At 45.4% G+C, this 15,370-nt stretch overlaps 1 protein-coding gene across 1 annotated transcript; it reads right to left on the reverse strand.

Moving 5' to 3' along the window:
- Positions 1-201: 201 nt before the first annotated feature.
- cbarpa (CACN subunit beta associated regulatory protein a) lies at positions 202-12,202 on the reverse strand. Its single transcript, XM_084913232.1, has 11 exons — positions 12,030-12,202; positions 11,572-11,761; positions 8,198-8,269; positions 4,988-5,133; positions 4,725-4,786; positions 4,451-4,613; positions 4,183-4,363; positions 3,958-4,101; positions 3,415-3,595; positions 2,787-2,991; positions 202-2,708 (listed from the first exon to the last, which is right to left on the reverse strand). The coding sequence occupies exons 3-11, from the start codon at positions 8,243-8,245 to the stop codon at positions 809-811; spliced, it is 3,030 nt and encodes a 1,009-aa protein (XP_084769358.1). The 5' UTR covers positions 8,246-8,269; positions 11,572-11,761; positions 12,030-12,202; the 3' UTR covers positions 202-808.
- Between the last annotated feature and the right edge of the window lie 3,168 nt (positions 12,203-15,370).

A 15,370-nucleotide genomic window follows, 5' to 3' on the forward strand; every position in this document is an offset into this window, starting at 1 on the left:
TCGGCTCTCCCATCACCAAACCATCTGTCTAAAAGCCTGAGAGGCTACTGTGTCACTATTTAAGCATCATCTGTCAGTCTTCCCTCAGCAGCACTCACTCCACTCCTCCCGGACACAACCTGATTGATGCACAGGGGACAGATGGCTAACAAGAATAAAAACGGGTAAAATATGAGGATGGAAAAACGCCTGCTGACTGGATTGTGCTTCCCATCTGTTTTTACTTTTAAGACATGTTCATGAAAGAGAGGGCTGCAAGCACTGAAGAATTGTTACGCTGTTTCTTTTTTTCTTTTCTTTTTTCAACATGGTCAGCATTGTTCTGATACAACAGCTCACACAGACATTTAACCTCATGATGGTCGAGACAAGAAGGACACTTGAGGATATGGTTTTTAAAATGAGGGGGAACAAACGCCATCACTGTCTTTCTTCCCATCAAAGTGCTTTTTTGTAAACTGTACAGTATTCACATATGATGATGTTCGGACCTATGGTAGCATGCCAAGAATTCACAGTTAAGTCTGAAAATATGTAGGTTTTCTTATGATGGGTTGAGTGCAATTCTTTATTTCTTCTCTTTTTTTTTTCCCCATGATTACCAATGGAAGGGATTATCACGTGTCACATGGGCATCACAGTGACAGCTGAGGTGTGAATGGAAATGCTTGAGCGAGAAGGTACTTCCGTCCTTTTTTTTTTTTTTTTTTTAAGACATCTGAAACACGAGGATGTTTGAACTGATGTGGACCCGTTTATCTGGGTGTGCGCTCTATAGACAACAGACTGGAAAACAGACATTAACAAGTTACGTGGGACTGAATCCAGGTGAGGCTGTGCGAGCCACTGTGAGCACACGCTCCGGTTCCCCCTGGCTGATCTCTGTGCTGCGCAGGCCGCTGTAAAGCCTCTCTTCCACTGACACAGCCAGCTTGTCTGTCAGACTGCTCTGTGCCTGCAGGGAGACCTCTGATAGGATAGCCTGACTGCTGTTGTTGTTCTTGTTGTCAACTCTTGGGTCCATGAAGCTCTTTTGTGCAGGCACCGTGGTTGCAGACGGGCAAGTTGTGCTTTCTGCTGTCTGTCTCTCTGCGGAGGCTTGGCAGCCATCGGTCTCACCAGCTGAAGCTGCACAACAAGAGCTGCTCTTTGTTGTTGCCTCGTCTCCTTCGGATGTTTTGTTGGCAGCGCTTTGTGGGGAATCCTCTGCCGCGCCTTCGTGTGATGGATCTGCGCTCTCTGCTCTTTCCTTTGCTGCCTCCTCAGAAGCCGCGACCTCGCTGGCTTCTTCATCAGCAGCACTTGCGATGCGCGAGAGGGTGCTGTGGTATCTGGTGTCCAGAGGGTAACCAGCGCTGTCCCCTCTCCTCAGCGGCGTGAACCTCTGCCTCTCCAAAGACGGGGAGTATCTTCCCCCAGAGCTCGAGCCAGGATCGCTGTATTGCTTATGTCTTTGCCACTGTTTCCGGAGGTGAACTCTGGATCGGTGCCTGGAACGTAACGGGGAGTCCTGCTGGTCGAACCGTGGGTCGTGGCGAAGGAACTCGTTAAATAGGGCGTCCGTCTTCTCATCTATGCTGTAGTCACGGCGGCGGAGACGTGTTCGGTGAGGACTGGTGGGCTGTGCGATTGTTTTCACAAGTGGAGACATCAGCTGTGTTTGCGATTCTGGAGATTTCTGAGGGTGAAGAGATTTCAGAGGTTGATGTGAATCTTGGAGGGTGAGAGTTTGGCTGCCGCTCTGTGGTTTCTCCTTTAGTTTCTCCTCTGGCTCGGTGCTGTTTGCCATCTCATCCTCCAGCTCCTCCTGAAACAGCCTGGCCTCTATGCTCTCACATACTGAACCCTTTCTACCGGAGTTGGTGAAAAACAACCTCCTCTCTGATGCCGTTTTCCCTCGTGGGGCACCGGGAGTCCCAAACAGTCGCATCTCCTCAGGGGCCCTGGATGGAGCTTCGATGGAGGCGTAACCACTGTCCATCTGAAGGAGCTTTCTGTTCCCCCCCTCACCCTCTCCCCCAGGTCCACTTCCCATCTCACTGTCTAAACCCAATGCCCCTCTGGTTCCCCCTTCCAATCCCTCTCCCTCCCCATCTCCTTCAGGCTCATCATCCAGGTCTTGGGACAAGCAGCTGTCGAGGCCAGAACGAGCTCCTGCACCGCCAAGGGATGAGACGCTGTCCGCGACGCTGTCCGCATCGCTGCGGATGGACTCCCGGTCTGTGCTGCTCTGGTCTGAGGAAGCATACAGCTCCAGAGAGGCTCGCAAGCTCCAAATGTCTCTGTACAAGGAAGGAGGCGCCTCCAGGCTCTCTTGGCGAAGCATGAAGGAAAGCGATGAGCCTGAGTCGGTCCTTTGTCTGGCTTCTGCCCCCAACACCACTTCGTCTCCATCATCTGGCTCTACCTCGTTCTTTTTCCTTGCATCTGCCATCACACCATCTATTTTTGCGTCTTTCCTCAACATGTCTTCAAACCTTTCCGGAATGACAGCTTCTTGTGTCCCAAACAACTCATCTTCGTCCGCTGACTCCAGCCCGTCTCCTCCCGATCCTGCTGCTGTTCCTATGACTGCCTCTTTCAGTGTTCCTGTTCCATTAACTGTAACCTCCTCTTGCCTCTGGGCGAGGCAGCGATCTGGTGGCAAACTGAACTCTTCTCTCCAGGTGCTGCTACCACCTACCTCCACCATGGCCTCCAGATTAAGCCTGCACAGATGGGAAAACTGTCAGACAATTTGGTAAATTGCATGGTGTTAAGTCATGGTATTATGGGCAGGGGTGTACCTGCTAAGGAAGACTGAAGATGTGGGTGCAGTTTGGGGATGAGAGAGAGACTCTGCAGAGAGTGACTGGAGGCCACCGGTCTGGATGGGTGTATGTGGAAAAGATTCAATGGCCTCATCTCGGAGAGGAGAGGAATCATCTTCAGCGTGATCAGTGGTTTCACTGGCTGCTCTCTGTCTCTGAAAGGGCCTTCTCTTGGGGGACCCTGCGAGAAATTCATATGATAAGAAGGTTAGACCTTACCCACGCTTTCAGTCTTATTTCAGTCAGGACCGCTAAAGTCAAAAGAAGCGTGATATTCCCATCAGCAGTAATACATATTTGGCAGCATGGCTCTGATCTGGGACTTTTCTGTCCATCCACATGCATACATGAGAGCACGATTCCCAGACGGAGCAGAGCATCAGTGACAACAGATCCTTATCTATCTATCTAAAATGATAACATTTGTAGCCACACGGGCTTCACTATCTTTGGCATGCAGACTGGACTAACCAGGGGTCAAACCACCAACTTTAGTCATCATAACGGAGTCCAGCGTATTTGTCAGGATTGTAACTGTGACTGATTTCGTGCCCTGGCTGAACTAACCATATCTGAGTGATCCATTTCTGGCATGCACACAAACCTTTGGCATCGAGACTTGCAGCGCGATGCGTGGTGTCAAACTTCCACCTCCTGAAGTAAGGCCCTGCCCCCTCCAGACTGGCGTGACGCCGCAGTTTGGAGAAGAAATGCAGAACTGAAGCTTGGCCCACAGTTTGACTCGTCTCGCTCTCGGCCTCTCCCCTGTCGCCAATAGCCTCCATCTGGCAGAAGAGACGAGGAGGACGGGGAGGGTGGTGGTGACACATTAAGGAGGAGCTGAAGCGGGAGAGCTAAGATGGATTGTGATGGGCAGAGGCAAAGTCCTCGGGGGACAGCAGTTTGTCATTTTGTCACTGAGTAGCAGTGATGACTGATGTCAAAGCGCATCAGCAGCTTTCAGCGCCCGTGGCAGCTGATTTTCACAGCTCTGTTAATGTTTGATGAAAGCAGATGAATCTGCACTGAATTGTACACTGTATTCCCGCCTTTTACTGAATGCAGGCTTATTAGGAAATTTTAAGACTTATTAAGACCCACCTATTTCTTTTATTCTCAGTGGGAGGTGAATAAAAGTCAAACTCACTGTCTGAGAACGTGTGTGCTGTGGTTTCATGGCTGATAAAGACTGCCTGGGCCCCTCGTCCAGGATGACGGAGTGGTGTCGGTCTCCTGGCAGACCCCCGCTGAGGCTCTGGCCCATCCAGTCAGAGACTCTCTTCTTAGCGGGCTGGAGAGAAAGAATTGAATCGCATGTTATTCTTGAGAGAGTCTGCTCCAGTGACTGAACAATGTGTGATTTCAAGCATACCTGGTAGATGGTGAGGGGTAGCTTGGGAGCTGCTGTCTCACTGATGTTTATGGTGCTGCTCTCTGTTGAGTCGCATTCCATGATGGTGAGTATTTTTAGGTCACATGGTGCGGGAGGCAGGTGAAGGTGGGTTAGCCGGGCCTTTTTCAGGTGGTGGAAGTCTCCTTCGGTCAGGGTGTACCTGAACATAAAGATTGAGCGCCTGAGCTCATGGCATCAAACGGCTTATCTAAATGATAAAAAAATCCCAAGCTCAGTTGAGCTGTACCTGCGTCCTTTGTCCTGAGTCGTTTTCTCCTGTTCATAAAGTGCAGACTCATTGAAGGAGACTCTGCGGCCCGTGGACCCGGTGGAGATGAATCGTTCTGACTCTCCATCGTGACAACTCGATGCTGAGAGGGCATCTGATTCATCGAGACGAATGGTGATTTCTGAGTGACAAAGACAACAAGGACACAGCAAGGGAGAGGAATAATGGAGTTATTGACGACAGCGGACCGAAAGAAAAAAAGAAGAACGTGAAAAATTTACACAGCTCTGACCTTGCGTGGGCTGAGAATCCTCAGCATAAGTGGTGTTTGTCTTCTCAGGGTCATCGCTCGCTCTGAAAGAGGCAAATGAGTTTTACTCAGATCTCTCTCGTGGAAGCAAAAACGCAGCGTCACCTCGCAGCTTTCCATTTCATTTTCAGCTTTAATCCACGGCGGTCATAATCACATCGGCCCCTGTAATCCCCGAGTGCCGTCGAGGCAAGCCTGACCTGCTAGTCCCCACGCAGTGTGTCACTTTGCAAGGCAGCGCTCACCTGGAGTAGCGTCGCCCACCCATGCAGCACCGGTGACAGAAGAGGAGCAGGAGGGAGAGCAGGACCAGCATCCCCCCGGCGAAAACACTCAGCAGCACCAACAGCAGGACATAGTTCTCTACCTGACCGGCCGACACCGGCACATCCTGATGGGAGGCAATCGTGAAAAGAGGGTGGCACGTTTGGTCAAACCTTTATTCATTTCAGAGGAGCAATCAGCCATAACATCTTGCTTATATTAATCAAATTATTAATCAAATATTAAATCAATAAATCAAGCTTTGTTTTCAAAGTTGGATAAGTTCCATAAAATAAATATAAAGAAAATTACACCTGTTCAACTGCTTGGACGACTAGATATCTGCATTATCAATCACATGGAAGCAACTCAGTGCATTTAGGTATGTGGATGTTGTCAAAACGATCTGATGAAGTTCAAACTGAACATCAGAATAAAGAAACAAGGTGATTTTAAGTGGCCGTCGTAGCTGCTGGGGCCAGACTGCTGATCTACTGATTTTTTTTCCCACATGATCTAGAGTTTACAGAAAGTGTTTCTAAAAAGAGAAAATATCCAAGGAGCATCGCCAGACTGATTTGAACTGGTAGGAAAGCAGCAGTAACTCAAATACCCCCTCTTTACAACCAAGCTGTGCACAAGAGCATCTCTAAACACGTCGTAGCAACAGAAGCAGGTTCCTGTCTGCTGAGAATGGGAAACTAAAGCTACAGCTCACATGGACTTCCTGATGGTAGGATCAGAATTTGGTGCAAACCACATGAAAGCACAAGCCTTTTATCAACAGCTCATGTTGCTGGTGATGTAATACTGTAGGGGATATTTTTGTCCAATGAGCACCTGAGTGTTGCTGATCAAGTCCGTCTCTTCATGACCACAGGGTTTCCATCTTCTGATGGCTTCTTCCAGCAGGATAACACACCATATCACAAAAGCTCAGAGGGGTCTTTGACATGTGTATGGCAAATGTGTTAATATTTACACCATGGACGCACTTTATATACATCAGTGTAATATTAATAAGGACCATTCCACATAACGAGTAGCTTTACATTTGAAAGTTTTAGTGTAACAACCAACTTATGACACCATAATGAGAGGGTCATTTTTTTTGCCATTGATTTGTTAGTCTCAATCTGAACTGAAACTCATCAGTAGTGTGCATGTCTGTTACAGCTGAGGCTGAAGAAGATGACAGAGCACACAGAAAGGCTGGGGTCACTTTACCGACTCATGGTTTAATCCAGTGACCAGTTTAATTCATCTCATTGTTTATTAACAAATATTAGAGAAAAGTGCAAATGGAAAAGCAGTGTTAATGAAATACCAATGAAACAGTAACACTAAAGCTATTTTTGTGCTTCAAGAAAAACCAAGTGTTACTGCTGACAGTAACAAGTTTAAAAATCTGAATTTCTCCCTTTTTAAGAATACAAAGGGTCTCACTAAAAACCCGTCAAACTGGTACTCTCTGTACTCTTCTCCCATTTGGGTTGCGCAACATCAAATTAATCTGCACCGCTTGTATTCACATGGCATAGCTGGAGCTCATAACTCCTTCCTTCAGAAGCACAATAAGGCACAAGCTTACATGCAGTATCTCTGTTGTTACGTTGTGTTGCAGTGAACTGGTGGCTGCACAGTTCAGTAATTGATTTTTCTCCCCTTGAGCTTCACAGCACTGAGGGATCTCTCTCGCTCTCGCTCTCTCGCTCTCTCGCTCTCTCTCTCTCTCTCTGGCATTAGGCAGTCAGCTAAGCGCTGTAATATTTAATGAGTGGAATTAACACTGAAAGACTCTCTTAAGTCCCTCACAGTGATTCTTATCCAGACGCACACTTGTGTACATCCGCGTTCTTCTGATTAATACTCTGTCTTGGCTGAGTGAGCCCGTGGATGCTAATCGAAACGTCAGCGAGACCCTTAATTCAATTTCCCAGCTCTTCTCAATGAAGGGGAAATGAGGCCTCTGCAGGCTAAAAATGGAAATCGGAGGAGGAAGAGGAGGAGGAGGAGGAGGATGCCAACGCACATGAGCAATCCGCACACCGCACCGAGACTTTCCTGGCTCTTCTTCCCATGTCAGCTTCAAAAAGCAGGGAAAATAATTGGTTTCTCTTCCCCCCCGCATCACATGCAGAATATTCATCTGCTGCAAGTCTTTGTGTTTTTTAATTCAGCAGGAAAGTGTGACAGACGGCCATTATGGAGCTTTAGAGTTAACTGTGAGGTGGAGAAGCTCCAACTTTTAGATGATGACCTTAATAGGAGCAGCAGCAAGGTTATTAAAGCAAACCCGAAGCCTGCTGCTGCCTATTTAAAGTTGTTGTCAGAAGAGCGAGCCAACCCCCAAATATATCCAGTTTACTCCGAACATGAGGCAAAGAAAAGCAGCGGCCTGTTAGAAAACGGCGTGTGCATGTTTGAAAAGAGCAAAAACAGCTGATTTTCACTGCCTCCACTATGATCTCAGAGGTTCTTCAGTACGAGCCTCAATCAGTCTCAGTCAGCTTCAATCACAGGCTCAATCTAACGTCATTATCTGCTTATTAAACCAGAAAGGGCTGATGATTCATGTGAGTTTAGACCCTTTTAGGGTCCAAACGCCTAAAAATAACTATAGTAATAAAGTAGTAATAATAATGTATTTTAGTGATATTTTCTAATGTCTTCTAATGTTATATTTGCCAACTCGTCCACTGCAGACAGGAGAGAGTGAAAACTGTCCTTTATGTCACACAGAGGCTCGACCTGTCTGAGCCATTAGTCTGCCGGTATCTCGCTAGTTGCCAGGAAAGAAGTTTGTTAAAGATTTCAGTTCCTATTCTGGTCAAATTCGGCTTCAGTGTTTATTAACAATACAGTTCCAGATCCAGGTGACAGTAAGTCAAGAGGATGTTACCCATCTATGTCCAGCAGTAGCTTGTATTCAGTTCAAATATTGCTTTAAATTGATACAGATCAATGCTGGTGTTGGTATCAGATCGATACTAGCATGACATGCTTTAGTGATTCATCAAATCATGACACACTGCTCTCCCCTACATAAGCTGTCTTTATAAGTTGAAAGCATTGGTGTCAGTCATATTGGCCCTGTGTTTACTTGCTATTAGATCAATACTGAAATTTGCCGAGCACAGCACCAGTGGACGCACTGACCAGTTTGTGTCAAAGGTGTTGACAGTACTCACAGTGGAGCTCTCAGTCAGAGTTGTCAGAACAGGCAGATCATTGCTCATGGTAAAGGTCGGTGTGAGTGAACCCTGCAGAGGATGAGAAAGTGAAGAATGTCACACACTGAGCTGACGCTTCTTACTAGACAGCAACACAATTCCTGTTATGTTATGCTGAAAAGTCTTAGGTGTAAACAGTGTGATCACTGGTAAGATGCGCAGTCGTTTTCTCGTGGTCATCGAATCCAGAACTAAGCCGGTGTGGAAAGATCCCACAAGACTGGGCTGAAACAATCATTTAGGCTGGAAATTTAACTCCATTGCAGGGTGCTCTGATCACGCAACTTTTATAATACTGGTATACACCCTGAACACTGAAACGGGTTAGTTATCAAGACTGCAAAATAAAAATATTTGGGACTGGCTAGCCTGTTGGACCAAGGAGTTTTAAAGATATGCTAAGGATATGAAAATGTCAAAGCCCTCACTAATCATAACATTTACAAATAAACAGTGCATAAAGTCTTGAGTAACGCCTTATTTCTTTACACGTTGTTTGTTCCAATTTCGGCTGAAAACTTGGCATATCTCAGCATGGTCTGCAGAGTGTCATTAAAAATGTGAGGAAACTGGACAATTGGAGGACAAACAAAGAAGTTGCAGGACTGCAAAACTATCTACAGCAGATAAACAATGTCTGCAAGTCATGTCCTTAAGAAATGAGAAAGAAAATCCAGCAAACACATGACACAGGACCTCCAAAGATGCATCTGATCCTTCAGTTGATCCATCTACTGTTCACTGAAGCTTCATCAGAATGGAAACTGTTGTCACTTAGTGTGGAGGAGGTCAGGAGATAGGTAAAGCAAGTAGGGGGTCGGATCCTACACCAGCTACCGCTTCAGTCTGTTTCAGTATATTGCTGCACCTATTTCCCATTTTCATACCAAAACCAAAAGAAATGAAGGGTGACTCAAGACTTTTACACGGTAGGATAAGCCTCTGAGCCACATAACTCTACTTTATAACCATCAAAAACACCTGAGAGAGCCACAGCATTGTACAGTGTGATGTGCTCTTGTTTTACAGTCAGCATATGGCAGAGTTTATTTTAAATACCACATACATCAGTGCTGTAAAATATTAATGAGAGCACCCAGAGAGTATTAATGCACAGCTGAAAATAGTACCCGACAAATGGGCCATTTAAAACCACTATTGTAATTCTGTCTCGCACAACTCACAACTTATGCGTCATCACATCTCACTTGCACGCACAGATGTACTCGCAGCCGTACTTTTACCACACGATGTTATCTGTTGTCATGTCCACATCAAATGAAAGACAATTTGAGAATGACACAGCAGCAATGTGCAGCTACATCTTCATATCATTAGGGTGATGATTGTTACTCACTGCCTGGAAATAATTTGGGGATGCGTGTGCGGGCTGATGGTTTGGTAGAGAACCTGATAGTTCAGCTTTAATGTCTTTATAAGATGAAGATGCACACCACGGCTACAGTGCATTTGTGGTGCGTCACGCCATCAGAGCTGTTTCTGAAAGCTGGCATTTTGACAATTTGAGCCGGACTTTGTGGTAATTATAGATAAATGGCACACGGTGGGGTTTTAAGGCGGCAAAGGAATCCAAAAGCAAGGTTTCTGAAGAAACTGAAAAGATGAAAAATATGGAAATCTACAGAGTTCAATATTGCTAAAAACCCTGGCTCCGGTGCTTGATGCTGCAGACTTTTAGGCTAGAAAATGCACTCCAGCAGAATCTTCTTTTGAATTCCTCCTGGAGCTCATCCACACCCCTCAAACTTGAAATACGCTGGTTAGTAATGAAGGCTGTCTGCATACCAGCAGCCACAGATCATGGAGATAACATGAATTCATCAGACTTTAATAACCTCCAAAAACAAGTCAGCTGAGCTGGATATTGCAAAACTGGAGTAATTCCCCTTTAACATCCCCAAGAATGTAAGCCTGACAGCTGACTGGGTCGACTGCTTTGCTGAGATTAGCTGACATCCACCGAAATGGCACAAAACCCCTCACAAATGTCTCTCAGCTAAAGCTCCCAAACATCTGCTCACATCTGGTAAACTAACCTCTCCTGCAGAAAGGTGCGAGCAAAGGAAGAGGAGCTGACACCCCATTAATATTTACACAGAGTTCAGCTTGTGTAACATCGGCTCAAGACCGCATTCTTCACACATGCTGATAACACCGCCGCACATTCCCTCACCATGTGAGAGCCATATTTTATGTAAGAGCTCATACAAACCAACAAGCTCGAGGTAACTATGATGTGAGCGCAGCTCTGAATTGAGGCGAGAACTACACACAGACACACACGGCCCATTCTTCTGCTGTCGAATTATCTTCAGTGAACGCTTGGCATTTGTCAAAATGTGCTTGAGAGCAGTCGGGGTATGGTGTGGGGACCTTAATCACTGGTGAGATGTACACTGAGGGGGACACGGGTCTTCTTTATGTGGGCAAAAAAGCAGATCCCCATAACAGACATGAGGATTTCATCTCAGGAAGACACAATTTTGAGATGGAATGAGGTTAAAGTGGGCATTTAATGGTGTGTGTGTGTGTGTGTGTGTGTGTGTGTGTGCGTGTGTGTGTGTTTGTGTCTTGGAGGGTTTCCACCATGCTGGGATCAGGCAAAACCAGAACAGATAATTAATTAGATTAATTATAACTCCAGATGTTATTTTGGAAACCATCTGTCTTCTTTCTGCTGATCACGTAACAGGCAGTCATAAACTTTGGATGATGGTTTTAAAATGTATCCTTGAAGGCACTCTTACATTCTCTGTGTATTCAATTATTACATCCAGACAAATCCACGGGGCTCTTTTAAACTAATTTCACAAATTAAGTCAAGTCTAGTTATTAACATATTTATTAAAATACTGGATTGCTTGAGTTTTAGAAGCTGGACCGACCATGAATCTCCAGTCAGGCTTGGAAAATGTCATTATTGTCGTTATTATCATGATCTTTTAAAAAATAATTTTCGGTGCTATAGTATTGGTAATTGTAACCTAGTAGCAGTGCATCAGCTTCACCATCATTTTGTCGGTAAATACTGAAGCTGAAGTTTAAAACATTGACCCCGACTGGTGGCAAAAAATATAACCTAATCCAACGCGTGCGTGCGTGTGTGCGCGTGTTAGTCCCAGGGTCTGAAGTCATGTTAGAATGTAACATCATCTCTGACGACGTCTTGGTGTACTTTATGTCACGGTAATGGAGCGGATGGTGTCACTTTCATAAATACTGTCCGGACTAAGGAGGAAGGGGGGCGGGTAATGGATGTCAGTCTGACGTGTGACTGCACGATGATGTGCTCCAGATGTGATGCATCTTACGGTCTATTCAGGCGTTGTTGACGGTGCTTCGCTCCGCTCTGTGGGGCCCGACTACAGCGATCCGCTGCAGCCGGCGGCGCTCAGCAGCCTCAGCATCAGCAGCAGCAGCAGCCTCGGCAGCATCTTCCCCTCTCCTCCGAAAACCCGGGGATCAGGACAGCCCCATATCTCTGCGACGTCTGATCTCAGCCTGCGGGGAATAAATCACGATTAGTCACCCAGGAGCCTTCATGTGCCGGACACGCTGGAGTGTGGGGGCTCAGCTGAGGACCCCCGCCCGCGCCTCAGACATGCCCCAATAAATCAGATGCTGCGATCTAGAGTCGGCTGTGTCACCTATCCCACCTATTACATAATGAAATAGTACCACATTAAACCGTGAGCACAGCTGTAGGTCCATGTAACCTGATCAGTGTGTGTGTGTGTGTGTGTGTGTGAGGCGCAAGGATCGGACTCACCCGGCTGTAGACTCCGTTTGAAGCGGTCCACCGGCAGCCTGCCCCGTCTGCATACTTTAATTTGGGCTTCAAATAAAGACTGTAGTTATGAATGAAGCCACACGCGATTAGACACACCCACCGCCCGCTCCCGATGCACCACGTGACAGGCACTGACGACGACAGTGGTGATGATGGTGGTGATGATGCGAGATGGAGGAGAAAACCCGTCCTCATTCACACCAGCTGCTCATGAATGGTATCTACTGAGAGGGGGAGGGGGGGCAGTAATTATCGGAGCCATATATATATATATCGATGCAGATATTTATCTAAGTCACTGAAATATGCCCAAGTTTCCCTTTTTGCAGTGTTTGAGTCTGTGTCCTATAGCGGGAGCAGACGGATCCCCTTAAAACGTTTTTTTTTTTTTTGTAATCTCATGTTTGGCCACGTGGTGGCAGCGTTGCACTGCTGTTTTTTCAATGTTTTGTTTGACTTAATTAATTAATTTTAATTTGTTTTGTTTGTTTCTGTCTGGGTTTTGTTGTTGTTGGTGGGGGGGTGCAGAAATGAAAACTGGAAGATCTGCTTGCAGGTTTTGTCCAGATGGTCCAGGGAAAAAACAGCTAAATAAAGCTTCATTTCACTCTAATTCAATAGAGTTAGTCCATCTAAAATTATTTGCCAGTGAAAGCTGCTGCACATTTGGATTCTAGTGAGGATGCTTTTCTGCAGAAAGAATTTATCTGCCCTCCTTTTCATGTTGCTCTTAATCTGTGATGTTTATTGTTTGGGTGCATTTTGCTAAATACGGCTGAGTTAACCCACCTCCGTAAGAGTGCTTGCAAATTATTTAAATCCATCTGCTAGTTTAAGGTTTTGTTGTTTACATGACCCTTTTTTTATTGTTGTGTTTGTCTCTGTTTTCATCATATAGGCTACAAACTGCATATTGCATCTGCACCCACAATGGAATCCACAGTTTGCAGCTCTAACCTCTGCAGTGTGCACTCCTTGCATGATGTTTTGCACAAACAGAAAATGCCTCAGCACCAAAATGAATAGACGTGTAACCTGTGCCTCTATGAAAACAGGAAACAGGGGGGCACTTAGACATCCGAAGAGCTATTTTTGGGTTGTTGTTGGGTTTGTTTCCCCCGCCTCTCTGAAAACTTTCGAGAACTGGTTCAAAGCTGAGCAACAGAAATAAACACACGTGACAAGTGATTTAATTCAACTTGGGAAATCAGTTCAGGGTGACTGAAATCACCAAAATGTATTTATTCAGTGGTGGTACACATTAATGTGTTGGGCACAGGAAACTGTGACGGTGTCCTCTGCCACCAGTGACTAAGCTGCTACGGTCTTAAATGTGTTCTCTCTTTTCTTCCAGGTCACTTTTTTGGAATATATTAATCTCCTCAAACCCTTTTTCCATTAACAAGAACCTAATTACTCAAAAAGCCAGAGAGAGCTCTTCCCTTGAAATGTAAATACACTTTTCATTATATACAATGAGGCACAGTGAATAAGGCCAGATAACCCTAATTATATGGAGAGACTCATCATGGACATGAGTTTTTCTTATTAAAATAAGAAAAATTTATAACTTTCTCTGCCGGATCTGAGAGTATCAGTATCCTGATAAATAAAGAATAAGACAGCAGTCATTTTTAAAGCAGCTCCACGGTTGGAACGGCATCTAAAATTATTGCTGAAAAGAGGAAATTCTACTTTTTTTTAGATGTTTTCCGCATATCAAAGCTGTTAAAGTATTACTCAGCGGACGTGACAGATCTCAGAGGGAACGGCACGTGTGGAGCGCTATCTTTGTAACATGGTGATTGTTTTGGATAATAATTAATGAACAAGTTGCACAAGTAGGGAAGAAAACTGAATATAGCAAAGTGGCTCAGTGCCAGATCTGTAACACTGGCCTTTGAGTACAATGTGTTAGACATCTTTGGATTTTATAGCTTTTTTTTAGTTCTATCTCTAATCTGTACTAGGAAGACTGTATTACGCCTCCTTTCACAGGTTACACTGTCACCATTTACACATGATCACAGTACACTGGAACTGACTTGCCTCACAGTAAGCGTGGGTGTACTTAAAGGGAACTAAGGCATATGTTAATAAATGCTTTGGAAAGGTGGAGCTACAAATCAACAAAGACTCAATGGTTTTAAACCAGATCTGCTCAGTGCATGGTGTTTTATGATTCTACTTGTCACTTTTGTTCTTGTAGTTTTAATAGTTATTTCTTTGCATCTTAATCGGCTGAACTCCTTGATCTTATTGTGCTGTGTCATAAAACGGCAACAACAGATGAATGAAACAAACAGTAGTGCCCTCTTTCTTTATTGCGTTCTTATTAGTGGCGTCTAAAAGCTACATTCCATCTAGATTTTCTTAGCTGATCTGTGAGGTCTTTGTTAAAATATTTCAGGTAAAATTCTTCATATATGACTGTTTTATCTAAAAAAAAAAAAAATTCCAGGAACTACAAGGGGTAAAACAGCCTGCCAGGGAACTGAAACATCTGGGAAATGATGCCAGGAGAGGCCGTGTTGGGGTGGGAGGAATGAGAAAGAGAGGATGGACGCAGTGGGTGTGTGTGCGTGTGTGTTCTTGGAGGGCTGACGTCAGAGCTGCGTCTGTGCATGCTCCGAAGAGCAGGACATCCTGTGGAATTGTTTTCTGTGAGGCCTGAAGAATGTAAAGCAGCGGCCTCTCTCATCTCACTCCTCTGGAGTGAACGGAGAGAAAAACGAGGAAGAAAAAGAGGAGGAGGAGAAGGAGAACACAATCTCCAAAGGGAGGTCAGATCCTCCATGAAAATATCACTGGAACATGAAGTTCAGGGAGTTATTTAAAGGAGAAAAGATCAGGGAGAGGTCAGCATGGGATTCCTTCTAAATTCCAGTGAAGTCAGCAGTGGTTGCATAAACTTCTCGTATCAGTTACACAAGGCACAGAGAGAGCTCGGTAACTGCTGAAACAGCTATGCAAAGGAAACCAGAGGAGAACAGCAAGGGATGCTGAGGTTTTTCAGGCAGAAAAGACGTGATGAAAGAAGCTCTGCATGTCTGCGTTTGGGAGAGAGGTGAGTGAGGGTGTGAGGTGATGCAGGTCATGTGGAAGTGCAGTGACGCAGGCTGTAAAACGGGGGTGCTGTGGGTATGGCTATTTTTAGCCACCGTGAGGAGACACATATGAGCTCCATTTCTCTTCACTCCTCGGCTTCATACGTCACTTTACTCCAAGCCAGTCCACTCGGCTGTGCATCACATGACAGGTGCAGCCTCGACCAGACCAGAGATGAGACCCGAATATTAAACAGACTGGGTGCTCTCTGT

Source organism: Perissodus microlepis, chromosome 18 (assembly GCF_051167445.1).
Source record: "Perissodus microlepis isolate ML-2025 ecotype Zambia chromosome 18, ASM5116744v1, whole genome shotgun sequence".
NCBI lineage: Eukaryota > Metazoa > Chordata > Actinopteri > Cichliformes > Cichlidae > Perissodus > Perissodus microlepis.